This window comes from Delphinus delphis, chromosome 5 (genome assembly GCF_949987515.2).
Source record: "Delphinus delphis chromosome 5, mDelDel1.2, whole genome shotgun sequence".
Taxonomy (NCBI): Eukaryota; Metazoa; Chordata; class Mammalia; order Artiodactyla; family Delphinidae; genus Delphinus; species Delphinus delphis.
Genome location: NC_082687.1, coordinates 108,385,847 through 108,411,822, shown reverse-complemented (window position 1 = coordinate 108,411,822; position 25,976 = coordinate 108,385,847). Strand labels below are relative to the sequence as shown.

At 41.6% G+C, this 25,976-nt stretch overlaps 1 protein-coding gene across 4 annotated transcripts; it reads left to right on the top strand.

Annotated features, from left to right (window-relative positions):
- The first annotated feature begins 224 nt into the window (after positions 1-224).
- On the top strand, positions 225-17,742 carry ETNPPL (ethanolamine-phosphate phospho-lyase). 4 transcript variants are annotated; one of them, XM_060012867.1, is made up of 14 exons: positions 225-440; positions 1,324-1,485; positions 3,116-3,234; positions 3,501-3,660; positions 4,869-4,943; positions 8,755-8,845; positions 9,776-9,892; positions 11,446-11,528; positions 12,354-12,579; positions 13,485-13,639; positions 14,322-14,411; positions 14,621-14,751; positions 16,010-16,077; positions 17,416-17,742. In XM_060012867.1, the coding sequence occupies exons 3-14, from the start codon at positions 3,180-3,182 to the stop codon at positions 17,542-17,544; spliced, it is 1,380 nt and encodes a 459-aa protein (XP_059868850.1). In that variant the 5' UTR covers positions 225-440; positions 1,324-1,485; positions 3,116-3,179; the 3' UTR covers positions 17,545-17,742. The 4 variants fall into 4 exon arrangements, with proteins under 4 accessions (XP_059868850.1, XP_059868851.1, XP_059868849.1 ...); XM_060012868.1 differs by having other exon boundaries at positions 1,324-1,544; XM_060012866.1 differs by lacking the exon at positions 1,324-1,485.
- Positions 17,743-25,976: the final 8,234 nt, after the last annotated feature.

Below are 25,976 nucleotides of genomic sequence, written 5' to 3'. Positions count from 1 at the left end.
GAAATAAAAGGCGAGTTAGGAGAAGTAACAGGGGTGGGGAGGCGAAGTGGGCAGCAGGGCAGGAACAGGAGCCAGTTAGCCCGGGGGCGGGGGGCTGGGGTGGGTGGCGACTCAGTGGCTAGTCCAGCCACTTGCCAGGCAGGCACCAGGCGGAGGAGGAGGGTGAGGGTGGGGTTTGGCGAAGGGCAAAGGCTGGGCAAGACTTAAAAGGGAGATGACCCTGGCTAGTTGGTGCCGCCTTTGACCTCCGACGCCCGGGGCAAGGGGACCCAACGGGGGAAAACGAGAGAAAAGGGCCACCGCTGAGACAGTCCCGCGGGCTCGCGAGGGAGGCGAACGGACCGGAGAGGGGAGACCCCTGGGAGCGCCCGGCACCCCGCCAGCATGTGCGAGCTATACAGCAAGCAAGACACCCTGGCGCTGAGGAGGAAGCACATCGCGTGAGCGCTCCCCAGCCCCGAGGAAAGGCGCAGAGAGGGGGAATCACCGGCGCGGGGGGGGCGGAGAGCCGCAGCCGGGCAGGGAGCAGGCCAGCGGGCTGCTGCCGGCGGGGTGCGGGACCGCCACCCGCCCGCCGCACCTGCGCACGCGCACCGCCGCCCGCCCGGAGCGCCCCGCCTCGCCTCCGCCCGAGGGGGCTGCCGACCAGCCGGCTCCAGAGCGGTCCCCGCGCTCTGCAGCCCGCCGAGGGGGTGAGGGCTGCTGGCCGGCCGGCTGGGGGAATTGACCGTGAAGGTTGAGAGCCATTGAAGTAGAACACCGTTCCAGCGATGGGCTCTGGGAGGGAGACGGGTAGCTCTCCGCCGCTCCCACCACCTCGAAAGTTTTAGAAAACTGAACTCCGAAATATTTTTGACGATGGGAATGAAAACTCATTATGACAACTTTTGTTTAAAGTGAACTTTTTCTTCTTGCACGCTTGGTTAAGAAGTAAAAGGTTAATCCAGCCAGTAAAAAAACTTTGAAACCACTTTCTTAAGAGTAAGATACCACTTACTCACCTTGGTCTCCCCAGCTGTGCCCTCATTACAATTTAAAGATGCAGTGTTTTCTCCGGTCTACTTTTGTTCTACTCGTGTTATAGACGACTTGGTGAGCGTACAGGACCGAACTTTAGGTCAGACCTGGACTCTGGTCCTAGTAGTGTCAAGTTACCTTGTGATCTGATTTGAGATTTGATCTGCTCTCAACCCAGGAGGTTTCTAGGTGGTTTAGGAGACTAGTTAAATCTCTCTCAACCCCCGCAATAGGGTCAAAATAGTCAGATACCTCATTACCGGATCACCTCCTTCCCTTTTTCTAATCAGCACTCCTTTCTGTTAGTTTTCAATCCTATATAGTTAGATTCCAATGAAAACCTAATGATTTCTGACGTGAGCAGAACAAAGTCTGTGAAAGGAGGAATGGTAGCCATGGAATGACTGAGAAAGAATTTCACCTGAAGTCTGAGTGAGAAGATGGGAAGTACATTAACAAGGAGGCAAGGTGAAGTCCGAAGTTTTCAGCCCACATTCATAACGAAGGGTTTTTCTGAATTTTAACTTGTAGGTATAAACTAACAGCTGAATTTGAACCAAGAAGAAATTCTCATTAGTTTCATCTTAGCTGATGATGCTTAATCTTAGGCAATTTAAAAATTTAATTACCTATTCACAGTAATCACAATACTTTCTAAACAGTTGCATATCCATTTAATATGTATCTAATTACCCTCTAAACTACCTCCAATGCATGTGGTATTTTTTTGTGCATGCAAAATCACCAAAATAAAAATAATATTTTGTTTTAGTTTCTAAATGTCCATAGAACCAAGTTCAGAAATCTTTGTGATGTTTCTATGTTGCTAAAATCTGTACTCCAGCCAGCCATCCAAATAACCAAAAATATGGGTGACTTTTTATTATGCTGAAAAGAGTGGGTTAAAGGGTTAGAATAATAATTGGATTTTATTATTTAAGAAAGGGAAATCCATTTGATGCAGGACAAATACCAATCAAAAGACATGAAAATGATCTGTAAAATCTCCTGCATAGTATTTAACACTAAGTTATTTGTATTTAGCTTTTAGCGCTATTCATTTCTCTACAAATTAGATTAGAGGGAGAGATTAGATTAGCAAGCAAGCCCTGTTTTGGGCTATGGCATAAGACAGTCTACCTTTTTTTTTTTCTTCCAATTTTATTGATATATAATTGACATACAGCACTGTATAAGTCTGAGTTGCACAATGATTTGACTTACATTATGAAATCATTATCCCAATAAGTTTAGCGAATATCCATTTCATATTGCTACAAAATCAAAGAAATCGAAAAAAAAATTTTTTACCTTGTGATGAGAACTCTTAGGATTTGCTTTCTTAACAACTTTCGTGTATAACGTACAGCAGTGTTAATTATCTTTATCATGTTGTACATATAAACTATATCCCTAGTATGAGTTTTTGTATGAGTTTATTTTTGAAGTGTAATTGACCTACAACACTATGTTAGTAACTATTACACAACGTAGTGATTCAATATTTCTGTACATTTCAAAATGTTCACCATGATAAATCTAGTTACGAGCAAGACAGTCTACTTTCAAATTCTGGTTTTCTCACTGGCTGTGTAACCTTGAACCAAGCTTCTTAATTTTTCGGTGTCTGTTTCCTCAACTATAAAAATGAGAATGATAATAACTCGTATTATTGTTGGGAGGATTAAATGAGATAATATTTGTAATAGCTGTCAGTTCCTGACCCATAGGAAGCCTCAAAAAAAAAAAGTTTGTTTTTTTTTCCTGGTTGAACAAAGTTTCTCAAAGGAAAATTAGTTACTGGTTTGTGTAATTAGAGCTGTCAGAGCTGATCCTTGTGCTTCTAAATAGAGTTGTCAGATCATGGCAAATTTAATATAACAAGCATAAGAAATGTGAGCAGTATCACGGATGGGGGATTAAGGTAAAAGGTCCCAGGCTAAAATGAAATGAAAAAAAAAAAAAAAGTATGTCACCCAGGTTGTGTTTTCCCTTTCTTTTACGTAATTGTAATTTTCCACTGATCGTGACCTTCATTGAGAAGGAAAAACACTGAGCAGTCCTACCAGACCAAAGTGTTTCCTTTCATTATTTCTAGGCCCTCCTGCAAAGTTTTCTTTGCTGCGGATCCCATCAAAATAGTGCGAGCCCGGGGGCAGTACATGTTTGACGAGAAAGGTGAACAGTACTTGGATTGCATCAACAACGTAGCCCATGGTAATGTGCTGTCTTTGTCGTGCCTTGAAGGATACGTTTCTGGAGTAAGGCAGACTTGGCACCGTTGATATTTGTCCCAGGAATTGCAGTGGCTGCAGTTCCTCGGCTGAACAGGGCCAGTAGTCCTAGGCGGGGAAGAGCTAGAACAAAATGTGGGAGAGGAACAGAATCAACCTTTATTTTTTTGCTTGTTTCAGAATGCCCCTCACTTCCCAGGCATTTAGATTTGTAACTCATTTTTGGGACTTTTGTCTTCTAAATTTTAGTGGGACACTGCCACCCAGAAGTGGTCAAAGCTGCCCAGAAACAGATGGAACTACTAAATACAAATTCTCGATTCCTCCACGACAACATTGTTGAGTATGCCAAGCGCCTGTCAGCAACCCTGCCGGACAGACTCTCTGTGTGCTATTTTACAAATTCAGGGTATGTTCTGAGGTTTTCCACCCATCCCCATTCCCACCAATCTCTTTGTTTCCTCCCTTTTCTGTTTGATTGCTGGTGGAGCACAAATATCTAAAAAGGTTTCCCAAGATTCTTGCCGTTTACTAATGACCCCACATGGGGGACCTGACCATTCTGGTTCTTTTGCTTTGACCCACCAGCCCTTTGTAGATAAGATACCTGACAGCATGTTCCAGGACTCCTGACACAGCCTATAACAACAGTCCCATGATTAACAAGTGCATGACACTCAGCTTTTTATTACCACAGCTTCCTTGGTGAAAGATGGGGAAAGCATACCCTTAAGTATCCCTAAAGGATGGATTACTTGCGTTGTAACAAAATATTGGCAAAAATATCCAAGTCTGGTGTTCGTGGGAGAAAACCTAACTAGTCAAACGGCACCCACTTCTTTGGGCAATAGAGTAAGTAGCTAAAGAAGCTAGATGAACCTAGATAGTTCTTTCAAAGCATGAATAAGGAATTTTGGCAAAAAAAGAACTACTAAACAAGTTATATAAGTATTATAAGATTTTTGATTGATTTGTTTCCTTAGGCAGTAAGCATTTCCCCAACACAAACACAAAGAAGGAATGAGTCAATTCAAGTGAATAGATATGTCCATTCTATGGAATATTATACAGACATTAAAAAGTATGTTTTTGAAAATACATGTTTAATGACAGGAGAAAAGCTCACCTGTACAATGTTATAGTGGGAGGAAATCTGTCTATACAGCATAAATTTAAAATGATACATATGAGTTAAAACTATTAGAAATCCTGTGAATGTTCTATTATGATTCTGTGATCCATTTTCTCTTTTCAGTGAGATACCTTAAAATCCAATAACCAGAAGATTGGTTTATAACCAGAAGATTTTTCTTTTTTCTTTGTAAAGAATTAGGACATTTTCGGATCTAATTTGTTGTTCTAAGGCATTCTTGCCTTCAATAAATTAAATATAATATTTGACTTTCACTTATGAAGAATCCTATACTGTCAAAGAGTGATTAGCCTTAGAGAGAGAGCAGTGTCACGAAAGACTGGAGGTGACAGGACCTGGAGTAGTACAAAGAATAATCTCGAAGTTAAACAGACTTTGGAATCCTCAACTTTGTAAATAATGGTTTGAAAGATTTTTAAAAGGGCTTATGTCACATTGTCCCTTTCTCTCCGCTCTCTTAATAGATCTGAAGCCAATGACTTAGCCTTACGCCTGGCTCGGCAGTTCAGAGGCCACCAAGACGTGATCACTCTTGACCAGTAAGTCTTGAACACAAGACTTCTAAGCAGGAAATGCCTTCAGAGACAAAATTATATTGATCCTCTCCATACTAATACCATAAGCATGTATGGAGGAGGCTGGATATATGGCGCAAGGATTTTCTTTTTTGTTACGTATAGGTGTCAAGGCCAGCTCAGGCCTAAGGACACTTAATTCCTTCCAAGTACTTAGCGGCTCTTTTGGGTGCTGTGGTCATGGTCTCATGGGCTTTGCATGAATCAGGGTTTACTCTTCACACATTTAACTGTTCATTGAGCCACTGCAATGTGTGTGTAACTCCATCTTTTTCAGAATAAAAATATAATTTCTTAAAAATCCAAGCATTCATGTCACAATTGTGATTATTCACCTAATGAATTTAAAAGATAACAATTTAGAGCATATTTTTTTTTCTTTTTTTGGCCACACCATGCAGCTCGTGGGGTCTTGGTTCCTCGACCAGGGATTGAACCCGGGCCCTTGGCAGTGAGAGTGTGGAGTCCTAACCACTGGACCTCCAGGGAACTCCCTGGAGCAAATTTTAAAGACAACAGATAGCCAAGTGAAAATAGTTCTTTCTCATTAATTTGTGATTTTTAATAGTCACTATTTAGTTTTACTTCTCAAAAATGAATTCATTATATTTTAAACAAGAAATTTGATAACTTCCATCTTCAGTGAGATTTTAAATTTTTTTCTACCTCTCCACCCCACTAATCTCAGACACAAAGGGTTGAATTGAACAGGCACCTCATTTCTTACCCTTCTATAGGCTTCTCTTGTTTTATGTGTTGGTTGGTGTATTCATTTTCTATTGTTGCTATAGCACATTATCATAAACATAGTGGCTTAAGCAACATAAATATATTCTCTTATAGTTCTAGAGGTCAGATGTCCAAAATGGGTCTCACTGGGCTAAAATCAAGGTTCAACAGGGCTGCACTCCTTCTGAAGACACTAGGGAAGAATCTGTTTCCTTGCCTCCACCTTCTAGAGGCTGCCTGCATTCCTTGGCTTGTGGTCCCCTCCTTCATCTTCAGAGCCAGACATTACATCACTCCAGCCTCTGCTTCCATCCTCACATCACCTCGTCTATCTCTGACCACCATCCTCCTGCTGCCTTCTTTCACTTATAAAGGTTCTTGTGATAACATTTGACCCTCCAGGATTATCGCTCCATTTCATGATCCTTAATTTAATCACATCTGCAAGGTCCCCTTTACCATGTAACATTCTTAGGTTCTGAGGCTTAGGACATGGGCATCTTTAGGGAGGGGAGGCATGATTCTGCCTGCCTGCCACAGAATAGATACTGTGACTGCCCTTTACTCCCAGCTACCACAAACAACACTGCAATGAGTGCCCTTGTACATGTGCCTTTATGAACCTTTCTGAGAATTTCTTGGGGATAAAGCACCCAGAAAAAAGATTGCTAGGCCATAGGGGTACAGGGTACGGTAAACATTGTTGATTTGACCAGATCCTGCCAGATCAGTCTCCAAGGTGGTTGCATGCTCTTCCCAGTGCGTGAAATGTCCAATTTTCACGTATCCTCACCAAAAACTAAGAATATCCTACCTTGTTTTTTTTTTTCTTAATTTTTGCCGTCTAATAGGTATAAAATGATATCAGGGTTGTTGGGTTTTTTTTTTTTAATTTTCAGGATTTTTTTTCCCTTTTCATAAATTTACTTATTTGTTTGTTTGTTTATTCTTGGCTGCGCTGGGTCCTCGGTGCTGCGCCCAGGCCCTCTCCAGTTGCAGCAAGCGGGGGCAACTCCCCACTGCAGTGCGAGGGCTTCTCATTGCGGTGGCTTCTCTTTGTTGCAGAGCACGGGCTTTAGGCATGCAGGCTTCAGTAGTTGTGGCTTGGGCTCTGGAGCACAGGCTCAGTAGTTGTGGCACACGGGCCTAGTTGCTCTGCAGCATGTGGGATCCTCCCAGACCAGGGATTGATCCCGTGTTCCCCGCACTGGCAGGCAGACCCTCAACCACTGTGCCACCAGGGAAGTCCCTATCAGTGTTGTTTTTATTTGCAATTTCTAATTATGAGTTTGAGTATCTATTCATATGCTTATTATGCATTTGTGACTTCCTTTCTGAGAATTACCTGTTTATATTCTTTGCCCATTTTTCTGTTGGGATTTCCATCCTTGCTTTTGCATGCATAGTTTAGATGAGAGGATCTCAGCCTTGACTGTGTTTTAGAATTACCTGGGGAAATTTTCTTTTCTTAATGCCAGCGCCCAGGTCCCACTCCAGACCAATTAAAGTGAATCTCTAGGGACTTCTCTGGCAGTCCAGTGGTTAAGACTCTGAGTTCTCAACACAGGGGTTGCTGGTTTGATTCCTGGTCGGGGAACTAAGATCCTGCATGCAGCACGGCTCAGCCAAAAACTTTTAAAAATTAAAAAAAGAGAGAGGGCTTCCCTGGTGGCGCAGGGGTTGAGAGTCCGCCTGCCGATGCAGAGGACGCGGGTTCGTGCCCCGGTCCGGGAGGATCCCACATGCCGCGGAGCGGCTGGGCCCGTGAGCCATGGCCGCTGAGCCTGCGCGTCCGGAGCCGGTGCTCCGCAACGGGAGAGGCCACAGCAGTGAGAGGCCCGCGTACCGCAAAAAAAAAAGAAGAAAAAAAAAAAAAAGAGAGTGAGAGAAAATCTCTAGAGGTGGATTCCAGGAAACGGTATAGATTTTAAAGTTTCCCAAGTGATGCTAATATGCAGATAGACTTAAGAACCACCATTTGAACATTAATCTCTTTTAGTTTGAGACATTTCAAATGTTTTTTCCCAATCTATCATCTGTCTTTTAACTTTGTCCATGGTATCGTCCAACCTCCAAAAATTTGATTAAATCAAATAGTTGACATTTTCATCCTATGGTTTGGTTTTCTAAGTTTTGTTAATATCTCTCCCCCCCCACACACCCATCCCCACCCCTCAGATCACAAAGATGTTCTTCTTTATTTTCTTCTACTGCCTCTATAACTGCTCTTCATATTGACTCCACCAAGAGGCCGCTGTGTTACCATTTATGTACGGCTGTGTCTCTGAGCTCACTTCTGTCCCAGTCGTGACTTTGTTCTTATTCCAATACCATACTAATTTCATTACTATGGCTTCGTAGCATGTTTTAATCTACGGTAGGGGAAGTCCTCCCTCTTTGCTTTATCTATTCGTGGGCCTTTTATTATTTCTTTTCCAGGCCTCCCAATTATATAGCTCTGGGCAAGAAACATAAAAGGGAATATCATAGCCATCTGTATTTTAAGTGAAAGAAAGGAATTTCATAGCCACTTGATTACCTCTTAATCTTAGTTCTCTTAGAAAAGACCTCCTGTTCCTTACCAACTGTCATTTGAGCAATTGGATATCCCTTTGAAACCATCCCAGACAGAAACACAGCCCATTCTGTGATATAAAGTTGTTTTTAAAATTTACTAGAATGTAACTATCAAATACATTTAAAGAATGCATACATCTGAAATTTCTCATGAAGCTATAGAAATTAATGTTTTACATTTAGATAATCTAATTTAGCAGAGCTAATGCAATCCAAAGAAATTAAGTTTTTTCCTGCTAAAAATAACTGTCTATGAGGTTACATACTTGGCTTTCTATGTGTTTTATTACCTGGATCAGGAGAGTGGGACAAATTAATGGCCAGTCCTACCGTGAAAAATTAGATTCCATATAGTTAAATCTGGCACCAATGTTGAGATTCTCCCTGGATGATGTGCAGTACTATTTTTCATACACTAGAGAAGCATCCTTCTTTGAGTGATTTTGGTTACCGTCCTTTTTCTTTTCAGTGCTTACCATGGTCACCTATCATCTTTAATTGAGATCAGTCCATATAAATTTCAAAGGGGCAAAGATGTCAAGAAAGAATTTGTGCATGTGGTAAGTATCTTGGAATCCAAGAATCAGAATGTTACTACTGGAAGAGTGCCCAGTGATAACCCAGTCCAATCCTTGCACTGAGATGAAACCATGAAAAAGGAAACTAAGATCTAGAGCAGTTACAGATCTTTAGCAAAGATCTGTTTGCTAAAGTCAAAGAGCTAGTTAATGACAAGATGTGGTTTCAAATCCATTGATGAGTACCATACAAATTAGTATAGAGGTAGTGATAGCTCTTATTCACAGCTCTCATTTTATTTTTCTTGCCCCTTGATGTTTAAATTACTTTTTCTATCGCTGAAGCCTATTTGAAACTCAGAGTTGCATCAAGTGTGTATGACTGTCTTAAAATTACTCTATGCTAAATTATTATGTAAATTTATTAAGTAAAATAAATATCATGTAACAAAGAAAATAAAGAAACCAAGCTGTTGAAACAGTAAAACTCATTTGGCTTAATTAAGGATCAGTAGACTTTTTTAAGAGAATCATTAATACATTCGTTCAAAATTTTAAGATCTGAAATTAGTGCTAAGGCACTCTAGCTTTCTGAATGATTACAGTTTGCTATATAGTTGGTAAGGGTTGGTTTATTTTCAATATAGAATTGTTAATACAGTTTCCATTCATTGAAATTTTCAAATAACATAATCACACTTGTTGTTTGAATTTGTCCCTTATGTGACTAGAGATGCAATCTTGACTTCTAAGGGCCTAGGAGCAAATCCAAGTTCCTGTTCACAATGCAAAGATTTCAAGTCTCACAGAATTCAGAAATGTTAAGGAAAAAGAGCAAAAGAACCTAGAGTCACTTAAGTCCACGAGTCACCTTTCTACAATATTATGCTCCTGGAGGGAAAGGCCCTTTCTTAAAAGCTCATTTGTCCAGGAGACAAATCATGAGAAACTGTTATCTTTTGATGTTTTCAGGCACCAGCTCCAGATACTTACAGAGGAAAATACAGAGAAGACCATACAGACCCGGCCAGTGCTTATGCCGACGAAGTGAAGAAAATTATTGACAAAACTCATAACAGTGGAAGGAAGGTTTGTATTTATAGCTTTGGAAACACTTTAATATCTTTTATAAAATAGATTGAAATCATTGTGATACATTGGAGAGGTGGGAAAGGATTAGATCTCAAATCGCTTTCTGTTCTTCTCTAGTTACGTTTTTACTTAGTTCATATTTCAAAAAGTACATTATTATAGTCATGCCTCTAAGACTATTTTTATTTATCCTGGAAATGTAATTACTATACCTGTTTCAGAACTGGTGGGCTAATTCTGACTTTCCCACTGGGATGCAGACTCTGGTCCAAAGTGATAGGAGGAGAAAATTAAGAAAGGTGATAGCTCACGGACAGAACATTCCAACTGAGAGTAGCACGAGGGGCTAATATAAGGTGAAGGGAGGGAAGAGGCAGGGTGGCCCTGGGGCCTTGGGGCCACTGCAGACTCCTGAACCCGGGGAGCCTTGGCTCTTCCCTAGAACTGGGTCAACTTTCCTGAAACCGAAGAGCCTGCGTAAGACAGGGCAGGAACATATTCTTCCAATTTGGGTCTGAACTTCTAAAACAAACCAGAATCCTCCCAACTAGGAAAAAAAGAGTTTCCATTTTCTCAGTCTTCACCCTACTGTCTTTAGCTTAACGGTAATTCTCAGCCCCTTCAGGGGTTACTTACATGGAGTTACTTACATGATTTGACACATGCTTTGCCTTTCAATTGGCTTATGGCATCAACATGGCAATAAAAAAAGCTTTTTAATTGAGATAAAAATGAAGCCTGTGTGTTTTCCAGTTCAAGTATTTTTATCTTAATGGCTGGAAAGTCATTTGCCTTTCTTAAGTTATTTCTTCTTTTCTTCCCATTCGTTTTTCATATCTTAAAAGACGTAGTCTGGACTAGAACGTTAGTTCCCCCCCCCGCTTTTTTTCCTTAATTGAAGTATAGTTGATTGCTTGACTTCTTATCTCATACTATTTCTATGCTTTCTCTTAATTTAGTGTTACCTGTTTTTACTTCTCCTTTCTTAGCCTCTAGAACACATCCTCTTTAGTTCCTTTGTGAACTGCCTAATTTTGTTAAGTTGTAAGCCTGGTTCAGGGCAAGAACCAGAAATACAGCACAATAACTAAGGTTCGTGGCCACCAGTCACCCTCTCATCTCCTTAGTGCAAATTCCAGGTTCGGGCAGTCCTAATTTACCAAGCTGAGCAAACAGGCACCCCAGTGATGTGTTTGGAACCTGGGTAAATTTTTAGAGGTTCATATTAAAGACTAATCAAAACATCAGTCTTATTCAGTTGTTCCTAATGAAAACACTGCATTTAAATTAATAATGGAGAACTGGAAGGCACCCTCTCCACCATTTTCTCGTGATGGTTTCATTGGTACCCTAAAATTTCAGAAACTAATGCTTCAGAATTCTTGCATTTCCAGCGTGGACATCTTTTTAATCAAATGGCCAATTTGTCTCTTGCCATGGGTCCATTCCCAACCATTTTTTAAGTCACCTTCTCCGTAAGAAGTCCTCTTTTTTTAGGGGGTAACGGGAGGAGGACATAACGGACTTTGACCCCATCTTCTCTTGTATAGATTGCTGCCTTTATTGCTGAATCCATGCAGAGTTGTGGCGGACAAATAATTCCTCCAGCAGGCTACTTCCAGAAAGTGGCAGAGTATGTACTTGGGCATCCTTGGTCAAACTGAAGGCACTGTGACAATTCTGTAGGGCCATCCTGGTTGTTAAGATATTGAAATACTTCCAGACTAGCTGGTAAATAGCCACTTGGGAGTGCCTGCCACCCAGGACTCCTGGAACTCCTCCACCTTCCCAAGATCCAGCAAATAAAGGGTTTACACAAGGTCCAGCAGGGCAGCCTCCAGAGCTGTGCTTCCACTACCCACCTGGCCTCTTCTCTGATTAGTTGGTGTCCAAGCTTTACTAATCAGTAAAAATTTGACGATTAAACCTGCTGAACACTACTTCTTGTTCACTTCTTTTTCTTCCCTATTAAAATACTGCAGTAGGGCTTCCCTGGTGGTACAGTGGTTGAGAGTCCGCCTGCCGATGCAGGGGACGCGGGTTCGTGCCCCGGTCCGGGAAGATCCCACATGCCGTGGAGCGGCTGGGCCCGTGAGCCATGGCCGCTGAGCCTGCGCTTCCGGAGCCTGTGCTCCGCGACGGGAGAGGCCACAACAGTGAGAGGCCCGCGTACCGCAAAAAAAAAAAAAAAAAAAAAAAAACGGCAGTAGAGCTTACTTTAAGTAGCACAAACCCAAACAATATAGAATATATCTAATCTGGAAATTATGTGATTATGTTTCAAAGTCAATGATATCACATAGATGTCATTGGGGATTTGAACACTGAAATGTTTTTAACAAAGATTATAGACTTCAGGTTAACAACATTTTTAAAGTTTTCAATAGTCTGTATCTTATGGGAGGGTTTGGGGACTCTCAGTGACCTGAAGGCATCAGGCTGCCCTTTTGCTTTTCAGATATGTACACGGAGCAGGAGGTGTGTTTATAGCTGATGAAGTTCAAGTAGGCTTTGGCCGAGTTGGGACACATTTCTGGAGCTTCCAAATGTTTGGTGAAGATTTCGTTCCAGACATCGTCACAATGGGAAAACCAATGGGCAATGGCCACCCAGTGGCATGCGTGGTAACAACCAAAGAAATCGCAGAAGCCTTCAGCAGCTCTGGGATGGAATATTTCAATACGGTAAAATTTGACCTCCCCACTGTAATGCTAAGAGGGAAAAATAATGCATGTTCTTATGTTTCTTTCCAATGTAATAAAGAATAAATCTCACTGTTGCCAGCTAACCACGCCAGGACCCTAGCCAAATTTTGATCTAACCATATTTCATTCTATCTGACACAATCCTCCTTGTATTTTTTTCTTGTGTATCTTTCCCCTTCCTAAAATGTTTCTATTAATTGTTCCAATGACAGATGGCTGCCCTGCTAAACTCTAGAGGTTATGGTATTTCATTAACAGATAATATGATCTTTTTTGTTTTGTATCACATTTAAATTCCCAAAACACTTCACTTAGATGATTCACTACTATAAATGTTACAGGGCTGTCATAGGAGATACTAACTAAAATTCTATCTTTGGGAAATTTTATTTCCTTGATTTTACCCCTAAAAGTTATAAGCTTTAAGTTTGGAAAGGTTATTCTAGTTTGTGCAGTATGTATAATAGGACTTGTTACAGCTAAAAGTTAGAGTCAAATCTAAGAACATAAATTATTTGGAGAAAATGTCATTGCTTAGCTTTTTTCACATAGATATTCAAGCACTGAAACCCACATCCCCCTAACTAAACCACACTCTAAAATCCTTAATTCCCAACACAATGTCTGTTTTTCATTTGGACGAACTTATAAATTCCCCAATAATCCTTCATACCAGTTTTGCAGCTATATATAATTTAGAATTTTATTCTCAATCTTAAATGAATAGAATCATGTTATATTCTAAATCTAAGAAACTAATATCACAGGGGAAATTTTTATTGAAATTATATCTTTACTTGCTTATGTATGAGCCAAATTTCTCATAGATGAAGCAATACCACAAATTCAACTCTTCTATTTTCTCATTTATCGTTTTTCCACAGTATGGAGGAAATCCAGTATCCTCTGCTGTTGGTTTGGCCATCCTGGATGTAATTGAAAATGAAGACCTTCAGGGAAATGCCACAAGAGTAGGGAATTATCTTACCAAGTTACTGAACAAGCAGAAGGCTAAACACACTTTGATAGGAGATATCAGGTATATTTATCGTAAAGTTGTCATGCAGTTATTCATTTGTCCAAATGAAAATTTGTTATATTTTATCTTATAAATCTAAAACAAGTTAACACAAAAGCAGATCTAGAAACACTGAAAAAAACAAAACTCATTTTTCCATCCAGAACACAGATATCATCACTGTTAACTTTTGGGTATATATCTTTCCTGATTTTTATACTTTTTTGAAAAAAATTAAGCCAGGATCATTTCAGCAGGCAAAAGATGAAAAGAAGGAACTTAAGGTAACTCTAAATGATCTATTAAAAATATTTAAAATGACATCCAAGAAAACTCACTATTTTTCATATATATATGAAAACATTTTCATATATATATGTAAAGATTAAAGATTTGTCACAGTTGATGTCTTGAGAAGTTAAATAGCATGACAAGGTTGTTTTTAAGCCTTATCATTTTTTTTTTTTTACAATTAAGAGAAGAAAGAAAAACTGGTTGACAAAAACTAACTTGATTCAAAAACTAGGAAGTCCTGTGGACACTAGATTGGTATCTTGGATTAATTAGAACTAATAACAACTACCCTTTAAAGAGAATCACATTCAGCTTCAAATCAAACTGAAGTTTGAGGACAGTGTTAATTTTTTGTGACCATGCAGTGCTTAATAAAGTGTGTCAAGTTCCCTTTCTTTACCCCCCTCAGGGGCGTTGGCCTTTTTATTGGAATTGACTTAGTGAAGGACCATCAGGAAAGGACCCCCGCCACAGCTGAAGCTCAGCACATCATCTACAAGTAAACACACCCCTCACCGTTTGGTATCTTGGCTTGAATGCTTTTTTTTACTTCCTCTCATCTCCCCAAATGAGACAAGTTTAAGACTCGTGCAATTACAAATGTGGGCTTCTTGCATGCGAATATGAAAGTGCTCTCTGTTCACATCCTTCTGAAATAATCTTAGTTATCACTTATATGCACTCGCATGTATTTCCTGCACTCATTAGGATGAAGGAAAAGCGAGTGCTTCTCAGTGCCGATGGACCTCACAGGAATGTGCTTAAAATAAAACCACCTATGTGCTTCACTGAAGAAGATGCCAAGTTTATGGTGGACCAGCTGGATGAGATTCTAACAGGTCTGTCCACAGATCTTTAAATAAGATGCCCTCACCCACACTCTGGTCAGACATGACAGTGCAACTTGCACTGGCAGAAGTGAAGGAGGGTGGAAATGATTGTATACACTTATATTATCATTTATTTTCACTTTTTAAAAATAATTGCATGTCTTCATTGTACCATGCACCACAGACGCTGCAGTGTAAGAGTCTTTGAGCTTTGTACTATGAAAATATGGGAAATTCTGTTAATAAAAATTGTAAGCTAGGGACCTCCCTGGCAGTCTAGTGGTTAAGACTTCGCCTTCCAATGCAGGTGGTACAGGTTCGATCCCTGGTCAGGGAGCTAAGATTCCATATGGCTCAGGGCCAAAAAACCAAAACATAAAACAGAAGGAATATTGTAACAAATTCAATAAAGACTTTAAAAATGGTCCATATCAAAAAATCTTAAAAAAGAAATATATATATAAAGGTTATAGGTTAATATAGTTATATAGTTATCATTTGACTTTGTATTTCACTTATTACAATTTAATTTTTGAAGACTCATGTTTGTCATTCAGAATTATAGCCTGTCATAGGAATTCATCTTTTGTTTACCTCTGTTAAATAATTAGGTTCATTTATTTTTCTGTTATGAGCATAAATTGAGATTAACAAGTAAGGTAACAATGTAAAGCCATATTGAAACACATAAAGCACTGTCAAATGTTAGAGCTTTTAGTCATATTTTTAAGATTCTACTTCTCTGCTCCCTCTCAGCCTCTTGGGGTTGGGATAAGGCTAAGCTAGGAATCAGTACAGCATACAAAATAGATCATTATTATTTGGGAAGTTGAGAGTCAGCCCCAAGTTATTCGTAATACGGTCACTGTCTTTGGACCAAAAGACACCCAAACTTGGCCAGCAGTCCTGATGCCTCTGGTGCCTTGAAGGGACAGGTGGAAGAGACTATAGGTTGAGGCAAATCCGTCACTATTACTTAAAATTCAGCTCAGAGCTTGAGCATTTTTAGTGGTGTGGCTAAAGAATTCTTTTTTAACAAAGTGAGCAAGGCAGAGCTAACATAGGCTCAGCGCCGCTTGTAACGATGAAATGCTACAATAAAAGTTTAAAAGCAGCTATTGTAACAGTGACACTTTTTAAAAGCATGTACCTCTCTAGTTTTCTTTCAGGGTGTCCCTCTAGTTACCAAAATAGGGTAGGGTGGTTTTTTTTTTTTTAAGGACTTTTATGTTCTTCTGTCTTGTCCGTTGTATCTTCCTTGACATAGGTTTAGAAGAAGCTATCGGAACCAAAACTGAGAGTGTGATCTCTGAGAATACTCCGCGCAGAACCAAGGTAAGAGGCAGTTACTTAATATTTAGGGCAAAAGTTTAAAATGGGGGGAATTTAAGAAAAAGGAGTGCAAATTTAAAAAAATTGTACAATGACCTCTAGAATAAAACCCACCTTTGCTAGAGTTGGCTTACTGTTACAATTCTGAGTGCACAGTTAAGGCAAGAGCCTCACCACTTGACAAGAATAAAGCCAAAGAACCATTCTTACAGGATCATTCCTACACTCCGCCCCCCGCCAGAAAAAGTCCAAAAACCCCCTCGGGCTTGCAAAGAGGGCCTTCAAAATATAGAGAGAGATAACAGATGTCCTAAGCTCCTTCCTGTTTGTCTGAGGGATGTCTGACACTGACTCAAAGTTCCACACACCGCTCTTTAGTCAGCAAAAGCATCAGCAGTGTGACTCCAAAATGTCAGAGTCTGGTCCTCAAGTGAACTAAAGAAGAAACTTCGACTGGCGGCGGGGCCTGGGAACCATTTGGCATGGAGTGGCCTAGTTTCTGCATTTGATGTGCTTCCAGCAGAGGGCTTCCCCATTCTCTCCCTGAGCTGCCCAGGGTGTGAGAAAGCGCTCCCTTGGTCGGGAAACAGAAAGGCAAAAACTTGAGAGCCTTTGTTGCATAATTAATTATTTGTTTATGACTTCGATGCATAAAGGAACACTCAAGCCCGCCTGCACATCCAATGTAGTCAGCAAAGTCCTTTTCCTGAGTGAAAAACATGAGGCCCTTTGAATGAGAGAGCGAGTGATTTGCTAACAGGACGCTTCTGTCTCTTGGTGCAAACACAAACCAATGCTAGAAATCACTGCCTCTCTGCTGTCTGAGAGTGGCTTATTGAGTCTGGGACAGAATCACAATTGTCAGGACCAAGCAAGCATTGAAAAGGAGCTTACAGGGACTTGGTCAGGGAACTAGATCCCACATGCCGCAGCTAAGAGTTCGCATGCTGCAGCAAAGATCCCACATGCCGGCGCAGCCAGATAAATAAATACATAAAAAAAAAAAAAAAGAAGAAGAAAGAAAGAAAAGGAGATTACAAAAAGGGAGTTCCCACCAGAAATCCCACTTTGAAGTTAGCACGTGTTTCTGAAATTTTGACTTGCAGTCCCAGATTTTAGGTTGACATCACATTTCAGATGTCTGTGGAAAATAGTAGTAATCAGAGTTAGGGAGGAACAAGGGGCATTGCTGTGTTGTGTTGTGTTGTGTTGTGTTGTGTTGTGTTGTATTCTCCCACGTGCCGTGTTGCCTGTTGGCTTGTGGAGTCAGCCCTGCGGAGCCTGGAGGCTGGGCGGGTTAGAGGCAGGCTGCCTGCTGGAGTTTCCATGTCTGTCTTGCAGATGCCTGAGGAAGCCCACTCGGAATTGCTCAGTGACGGCAGCCTGGACCCCAAAGAAAATCCCAGCCTAAAAAGAAATGGATTGTGCACAGATAAACATTCACTGCTCAGTAAGAGGCTCAAGACATGAGAGACGAGCATTTTACAGCAAGATAAATGTCCGGAGTTACACAGAATGAATGGAAGTGTCCCTTCTGTTAAAGCTCTATTATACCCGCCAAAGGAAAACTCTGCATTCCATTCAGAGGTATAAATAAAGTAAATGAGTAATAAGAGTAATCCAAGTGATAATCAAACCCTGTCAAGATTTAGCCTCTAGCCTGTTAATTCCTTACTTGAGATTTCTGAAAGCACTTCATTTATTCTACTCAATTTCAGCTTCAAATGGAATATTTATTAAGTTGGAAGTTTTACGTCTCGTGTTTTAATATTTGACACGACAGAGCAAAGTACAGTAGTAGATTCCTGAACTTTGGAGACTATGAATTCTTTAATGATTTAATTTGTATATATTTATGGACTATAATAAAATAAAAGATGATGTAAACCAAAAAAGTTTGACCAGAAAAATGTTTACCGTTCCTTTGCGGAGAACACTGGGGCAGTAAAATCAATGCCACTTGGAAAAAAATCACATACGGCAAATGTGAAGAAGTGAATGAATAATCTGGACTTTTGTTGGGGAACTAGGTTAATCGTGGTCCTGTGGGGACGAGGGTGGAGGTGAAGAGGCCAAACAAGGAGTACATCTAGAAACACTCCTAAACATGCTGTTGGGAGACCTCAGCTCTGACTACTCAGACTGTCACCTTGGCAAGTCACTTACCTGTTAGGTGAGAAATTAACTTTCCACCAATCATCTTCCTCTTCTCATCCAGCTTATCACCTTTGCACAACCCCTGACACATAGAGATACACACATTTCTAACCAGAGATTGGCAAAGGGAAGTCAGGAAACCCAGAACCTCAAGAATCTCTTCCTTAAAAGTCCTGGTGCCGGGCTTCCCTGGTGGCGCAGTGGTTGGGGGTCCGCTTGCCGATGCAGGGGACGAGGGGTTCGTGCCCCCGGTCCGGGAGGATCCCGCGTGCCGCGGAGCGGCTGGGCCCGTGAGCCATGGCCGCTGAGCCTGCGCGTCCGGAGCCTGTGCTCCGCAACGGGAGAGGCCACGACAGTGAGAGGCCCGCGTACCGCAAAAAAAAAAGAAAGAAAAAAAAAAAGTGCTTGTGCCATGAGACATCCACTTGGAGGCTCACGTACTGACCTGGAAGAAATGTGACTTTTAGCCTTGACTTCCCAGTATCTTATTGCCCTCCTAACAGTTATTAAGTTTTGTGTGTTGGTTTCTGTTCTGTAGAGAAGAGATCATAATTTTGCTAGGGCTGTTGCATGAGAGCTGAGAAATAAATTAAATGTAAAAAAGCTTCCTTTCTGAGTTCATCATAAGTTAAAATGCTGTCAAAAGGCAAAGTCTCATTATTAAATAGTTTTTCCTCCTAAACATATAACTGACTGCGGATCCAACCTGGAGAGTGCTGAGATGGGTTCCCAGGAGCTGGCAGAGAGGAGAGAATATAGAGGTCTCTGTGGTTTGCCTCTAGGAAACGAGATTAATTCCAGGACAATCAGACTTTTCACAGCGCAGATCAGCACTCCTGTGGGCACTCGTGTACTCAGAGAGTGCTTGTCTCCTTCAAAGGAGCTGCTGCCACCTCGGCCACTGTGGCCATTCTGCTCGTGTGCCATTGTGCCTTTTGTGAGCTGGCTAATGTCAAAGGCTGGGCTGATGTCAACCGGCCAAGTTATTTTGCCCTCTTGGTTGTTCAGTGCCTCTTCTGGGGTGGATGCTTTTTGGTGGACATTAACATGGGATAGAGAAAATCTTAACATGTGGTCTTTATTCCATATATTCATGCAAATGCCCCTGCCCAATATCTCCTTTTGCCACAGACCTTCTAATTCTTTCAGGCTCCTGACTAGCTATGCAGCCATTCACCATTCTAGTTATCATCCAGTTTGTAGAAACCAAGTTGGCCAACTAAGAGAAGAGATGATAGGGAGGACAGCGACCCCTGCATGCTTTAGATTCTTAGGAGTGGCTAATCAAGGCCCAGAATGTTCTATTGTCTTTTTTTTTTAACATTTTTTATTTCTTTAATGTGTATCTATTTTATTTGTTTATTTTTGACTGCATTGGGTCTTCGTTGCTGCACATGGGCTTTCTCTAGTTGGGGCGAGCAGGGGCTACTCTTCGTTGTGGTGCGTGGGCTTCTCATTGCGGTGGCTTCTCTTGTTGCGGAGCACAGGCTCTAGGCACACTGGTTTCAGTAGTTGTGGCTCACGGACTCTGGAGCGCAGGCTCAATAGTTGTGGTGCACGGGCTTAGTTGCTCCACGGCATATGGGATCTTCCCGGACCAGGGCTCCAAACCGTGTCCCTTGCATTGGCAGGCAGACTCTTAACCACTGCGCCACCAGGGAAGCCCTGTTTTATTGTTTTTTACTTATCATCTTGGTTGGAGACAGTGGGGGCAGGTGTGTGAAAGGGAAGTTTCAGAGGCTTCCATGGGGCCATCTCCACTATAACAGTTTTTACTCCACAGGCCAGGGACCCATTCTAGGGGTGACTCCAACTGCCAAGTATGTCCATCCCAATCATACTTTTGGGGACTGAAGAAACAACCACAGGTGGCCTTTTATAAAAAATATATTTATTTATTTATTTTGAATTTATTATTATTTTTTTGGCTGCATCGGGTCTTAGTTGTGGCACGCAGCATCTTTCATTGCGGCACGCAGGCTTAGTTGTCCCACAGCATGTGGGATCTTAGTTCCCTGATCAGGGATTGAACCAGCATCCCCTTCATTGCAAGGCAGATTCTTAACCACTGGACCACCAGGGAAGTCCGGGTGGCCTTTTCTAGTGAAGCCTTGAAGAGCACTGAGTTTCTTGCCGACATCCTTCTGAGAAGGGTTGACACTCACCTGACTGAATGGGAAGACCTCCTTTGGGGCGGTACAGGTGAGCAGGTGTAGAGGCTTTACCCTGGGCTCACTGTGAATAGAGGGTGGAGGGGTGCTCCTCAGGGAGAGCAAGGGGAAAGCTCTATTTCCAAGACAGAACAACAAGCTAAAGTAGAAAAGAAAATTCAAGACTTTCTCCTCATTGTTCTGAAATAAGGCATCTATGCCTTGTTGAATTCCAAGTCTACATCTTGTTAGGTTTATTCAGAGGCATTTGATGTATTTTGGTGCCACTGTAAATAGCATCTTTTTAAATTTTTGTTTTCCAACTGTTCTTGGTGTTTGGAAGTTCAGTTGAGTTTTGCATAATTGACTGATTTCAGTAAACTAGCTAAACCCACTTGCAAATTCCAAAAATTGTCCATTCTTTTGGATTTGTACATATATAATTACATCGTCTGAGAATAATGACAGTTTTATTTATTCTTTTGTCATCCCTATATCTTTTGTTTTTTTCTTTTGCTTTACCCCACTGGCTAGGACATCTAATACGGTCATCACCAAAATTGGTGATGGTAGACACCCTTGTCTGGTTGCATCTCAAAGAGAAAGTGTTCAACATTTTACCACTAAGCCTGGTGTTTCTCCCCCTTGGCGCTCCGTACAGTGGAAGCGTAGGATCTTAACTACTGGACCACCAGGGAAGGTCCCACCCAGTGTTTTAAAACATCGTTCCCTTGTGCTGTCAGAAAAAAAGAAAAAAGAAAAAAAAGTCTTTAAAAAAATTATAAAAAGAAAGTAATCATGGAATGGCAACCACAAGAAACCTGTCTACATAAGACACACATCTACTCTTAGGCAGGAAACGATGAAGTGCGCTCCGAGGTGTCAACTTGAAAACACCCACACATCCCACCCAGATGCTGAACAACTGTGGGTTCCTTCCCCTCAGAGACTGCGGTTGAAGAAACTATGGTGAGAAAATGGAGGAAACAGACCTCCCTGGATAGGAGTGTTTTGAATTTGGTGTCAGACTGAGGGGCTAGGGTGGTCCAGGAAGGAGGCCGTCCAGCTCAGTGTGGAAAGGAGAAAATAGGAGGGGATATGGTTGGGCTCTGCCCTGGCTCCACCCTCGCCAGTGCCTTGGGACACCCAGTGCCTTCGGACCTCAGCTCCAGGTGTCCCCAACAGTAATAGCACAGTTTAAAAGGTCAGGATGAGAAAGGTAGGTGGGGATTAACTGACCTCAGGCAGTTATTTTCCCACCACTCCTCCATTTCCAAGTTCTTGGGGCAAGGAATGACATCCAATCTCCCTCTTAAAGCTGCTTCTCCCTCGGGGGGTAAAGCCTGGAGGAGTTATCCTGTGGAGGGCGAGTGCCTGACTGGGTTTCTGAAGGCTGCTGCTCTCCACCTCAGGGCTCTTCCACCCCCAGCCCAGCCCAGCCCCATTCCCTGAGCTTGAGGGTTCTGAACTTTTCCCAAATACATTGCCCCACTGCTTTGGCTGTTCTTTTCTACATCTCTATCGCACATTGCACTAATTTCTGTGGAGTGTGTGCTTAGGACTGAATCGCTGAGTGCTTAGGGTATGTGCGTGTTCAACTTTAGTAGGTAATGCCAAACTATTAGCAGAGTCGTTACCCCAATTTATATTCTTACCAGGAATTTATAAGCGATCCTGCAGATCCCTGTCTTCTCCGGTATTTCATGTTGTCAGCAGGGCCGTTCATAACAGTAAAAACCTGGTAACACAAATGCCCCTCAGTGGTGAAGTAGATTAACAAACTATGGAAGATGGACAACACACCACTGAAAAGTTATGAACTGCAATGCCACACAGCAATATGGATAAATCTTATCAATATAATCATAAGTGAAAGATAAGTCCAAAAGGTTACATACAGCAGGATACCCCCTATTATAAAGTTGAAAACTGTACATGTTACCTGAAAAACTGGGTTCACCTCTTGGTAGGTGTTGAGCCAAAAGGTACAACCAAGCCAAAGACTGGGAGAAGGGAGAGAGCCATATTTTCACTAACACTGGCTTAAAGGTTTGAAACAAGAGGGGTGCTCATGTAGCTAAGGAAGTTGCCATTGAGGGGTCAGTGATGGAGCGATTAAGAGCCAATTTTACTGTGGACAGATTAAACCTTATAAATTATAAGTCAATTAGGGAAAGGAATTTCTTCCTTTTTATGTGTTTGGTACGTATTATTTCTGAGAATTTATATTGGTCCTTGGGAGATGCATATAGGGGTGTGTGTGTGTGTGTGTGTGTGTGTGTGTGTGTGTGCGTGTGTGTGTGTGTGTGTTTATTTTCCAACAGGTACCTCATGGACACTTAAAAGAATAACAAGTGTATCTGCATAAATCATCCTGGCAAGAAGTCCTTAAAAAAGATTGGACTCCAATGGACCGATAACCACCCTATGTGCGTCTTCTGAAATTGGCATGACAAAGCCCACTGCACACTATCCTGACGCCAACTAAACTACTCATGGTTGAATCTAAGTTTTTCCCTTTTTACAAAATATAATGGTGCAGAGTGACCCTTAAGGTGGAGGGGAAAACTGGCATTAAGATTTCCAACATTATGAAAGTACTCCCAAATTTATCTTCTCTAAATTAAATAAACCCATTTATTTCAGACTTTCCTCATAGAAACCTGTTTCCCAAGCACTGATTTATTTTTTTTAAATTCAAGTTTAATTACATATGAAGTATAATTTATACATAGTAAAATTGACTATTTTAGGGTATGTAGATGGATAACAGTATATTCATATTTGACAAACATATAAGAAGAGTGCAGAAGCAGACTAAACCCCTTCTTTCTGATCTATGGTCAATGTGTTTGATTCCAGGAGCCATGGTTGCACCCATCGAGTGGCTCAGCTTCAGACCTAAAATGGATTTGAGAAGGTAGGGGTAGAGAATCTCCTGTTTCTACAGAAACACTCAGAGACACTCTTCACTTATAATCAAGTCTTTTTTTTATTATGATTCAATTATTTATTTATTTATGGCTGTGTTGTGTCTTCCTTGCTGTGTGCGGGCTTTTCTCTAGTTGCGGCAAGCGGGGGCCACTCCTTGTTGCGGTGCGTAGACTTCTCACTGCGGTGGCTTCTCTTGCCGAGGAGCACGGGCTCTAGATGCACGGGCTCAGTAGCTGTGGCTCACGGGCTTAGTTGCTCCACGGCATGTGGGATCTTACTGGACCAGGGATCAAACCCGCGTCCCCTGCATTAGCAGGCGGATTCTTAACCACTGCGCCACCAGGGAAGTTCCTATATCAAGTCTTGATAAGGAAATGTGAGGGTCAATTGTTTCTGTGGACAACACATGAGCTGGGTGCTTTCTTAATACCATTCAGGTTCAAGAGTGCCAGGTTGAGACTCCACACTACACTTGAGTCAAGAACCAAAGTTCAATTCTTCGGAAAATCTGGGCCTTCCTAGCTCTTGGAGTCCACAGTCAGATGCATGACAACTCAGGGTTAATTTAATCTTCTTTATTCTAACCATTGAGGTCCTGATGCCTCTGCTTTAAAAGGAGCAAGGTGATGAATTTTCTCTGATATTCAAAGTTATAAAAACAAGGACTTCCCTGATGGTCCAGTGGCTAAGACTCCATGCTCCCAATGCAGGGGGCCCAGCTTTGATCCCTGGTCAGGGAACTAGATCCCACATGCCACAACTAAGAGTCTGCATGCCGCAACTAAAGATCCCACACTTGGCAATGAGGATCCCGCATGCTGCAAGGAAGACCCGGCGCAGCCAAATAAATAAATATATATTTTTTAAGTTATAAAAATAAAAATCTGAAAAGTCAAGATGGCTCTGATGCATTTGAATAAAAAATGAAACCTCTACAGTTGGTCCTTTACATGGAGTTGGCCTTTCCATGAAAATGTGAAAAGTTATCATTGTTACCAAGAACTGCTTTGGGATCCTCAGACAATAGAATCGATGGGAAAAATCTTCAGTGAATAATTCAAAATTATAACTGAACCCTCAAACTGAGTCACTTTATTTCTACATCATCATCATCATCAATTATTAAATAAGAAATCTATAGCTCTGAGAATAAATCTAAGAGTTTCTCTAAAATCCTGTAATGTGATGGGATCCAAATATAAAGGTATTTTGAATAAATAAGCTTTGTTCCAAAAATGCATGAAATCTTTTCATTGTGATTGTTTCCATGTGTCTGTTTGAAAGCTTCACAGGTCAAGTCCAAGAGTGATAGAAAACAGTCTTTATTCTTTTAATGGCATGTTTGCATTAGATAGTCCTACATTAGTGTTATATCTGATCTGGCTTGATTCTGGGTGTTATAACTTGGGAGTGCAGGCTGACATGGCCCCTCAAGAGGGAGTTGTTGCCAGTCGGGGGAAAGAGAAGCAGAGTATCCTCAAAGTTGCCAGATGATTAGAATAGGTGAGACTCTAGAATGAAAGGGCAGGAAAATTTTCTTAGCTCCGTCCCCATAAATTAAATCATAAAGTCTTGGCTTTCACCAATGTGTAACCATGTGGCTTTACACAATGCCTTACCTTGGGTTTTCCTAAAAATAGACGCTGAGACAAGAACCGGGGGCAGATGGTTTGTTTGGGGGTGATCCCAGGAAGCAGACATGAGGAAGTGGGGAACGTGAGCCTGGGATGCGTGAGAAACAATAAGCACCACCTTCGTGTGGTTGGGTTTTTTTTCAAAGTGCTTTGAAATCATTAGTTAAAGGTTAAAGGTTGATGTTAACTTCCCATGATTTGGAATTCTTATCTATCTTTTCTTCTAAAAATATTCCCATGCTGGGCCTGCTCTTCCTGTGTTTGTGTCCATATGTACGAGGGTTGCGCTCAAACTAAAAACATCCATTGACCCGGCCTCCCACCCCAGCCTCTCCTGGAGCATTTCTCTGGCTTGAAAGCCTATGATTCAAGGGCTATGGAAGGCTATGAAGATGTAGGTCTGTTTGGTAAATGTCAAGGAACCATTGAAAAACCCATCTGCATTATGCTCAAGGAGGAAAAGAGATATGGCGCTGCTCACTGGAGACCCAGAGGCAAGATGGGTGACACAGGCACGATCATTGATGCCTTTGGCAAGGATTTATCAGGCTCTTCTGGTGTTCCTGCCTAGGATCGGCGCCTGCCAGGAGAAGCAGGTGTAAACAGCCCAGTGACAACACAGGGTGGTATGTGCTATGTATCACCAAGGTGCATAGAAAATGTGATGGGAACTTTGAGAGGAGAGCAATCAACTCTGTTTAGGGCAGTCCTAATGTCTTCGTAGTCTAGGAGATGTTGAAAGAAACAAATTTACCGGACTGAGACAGGTAGACACCCTCTTCCAGAAGGAGGAACAGCATTGCAAAAACCCAGGGTCTAGAGTGAGAACCAGTGAAAGGAAAGAGAAAGGGTAGCCAAGAGGAGGGAGAGAAGGTAAGGGCAGTGAAGGGAGATGAAGGCAACTTGCAAAGGAATTTGGATGTAATCTTCTAAACAATGAGGAGCCAGTGAAAAACTTTAAGCAAACAGGTTTGCATTATATAAGGTCACTCGAAGGTGGCTGCAGGGTAGAGAGCAAAGGGGTGAG

Excerpts from the sequence above, each read along its gene's own strand:
- ETNPPL (XM_060012866.1), top strand. The coding sequence starts at position 385 with ATGTGCGAGCTATACAGCAAGCAAGACACCCTGGCGCTGAGGAGGAAG. Across the intron at positions 3,661-4,868 it reads TGCTATTTTACAAATTCAGG|ATCTGAAGCCAATGACTTAG; the intron begins GTATGTTCTGAG and ends CTCTCTTAATAG. Across the intron at positions 11,529-12,353 it reads TACTTCCAGAAAGTGGCAGA|ATATGTACACGGAGCAGGAG; the intron begins GTATGTACTTGG and ends TTTGCTTTTCAG.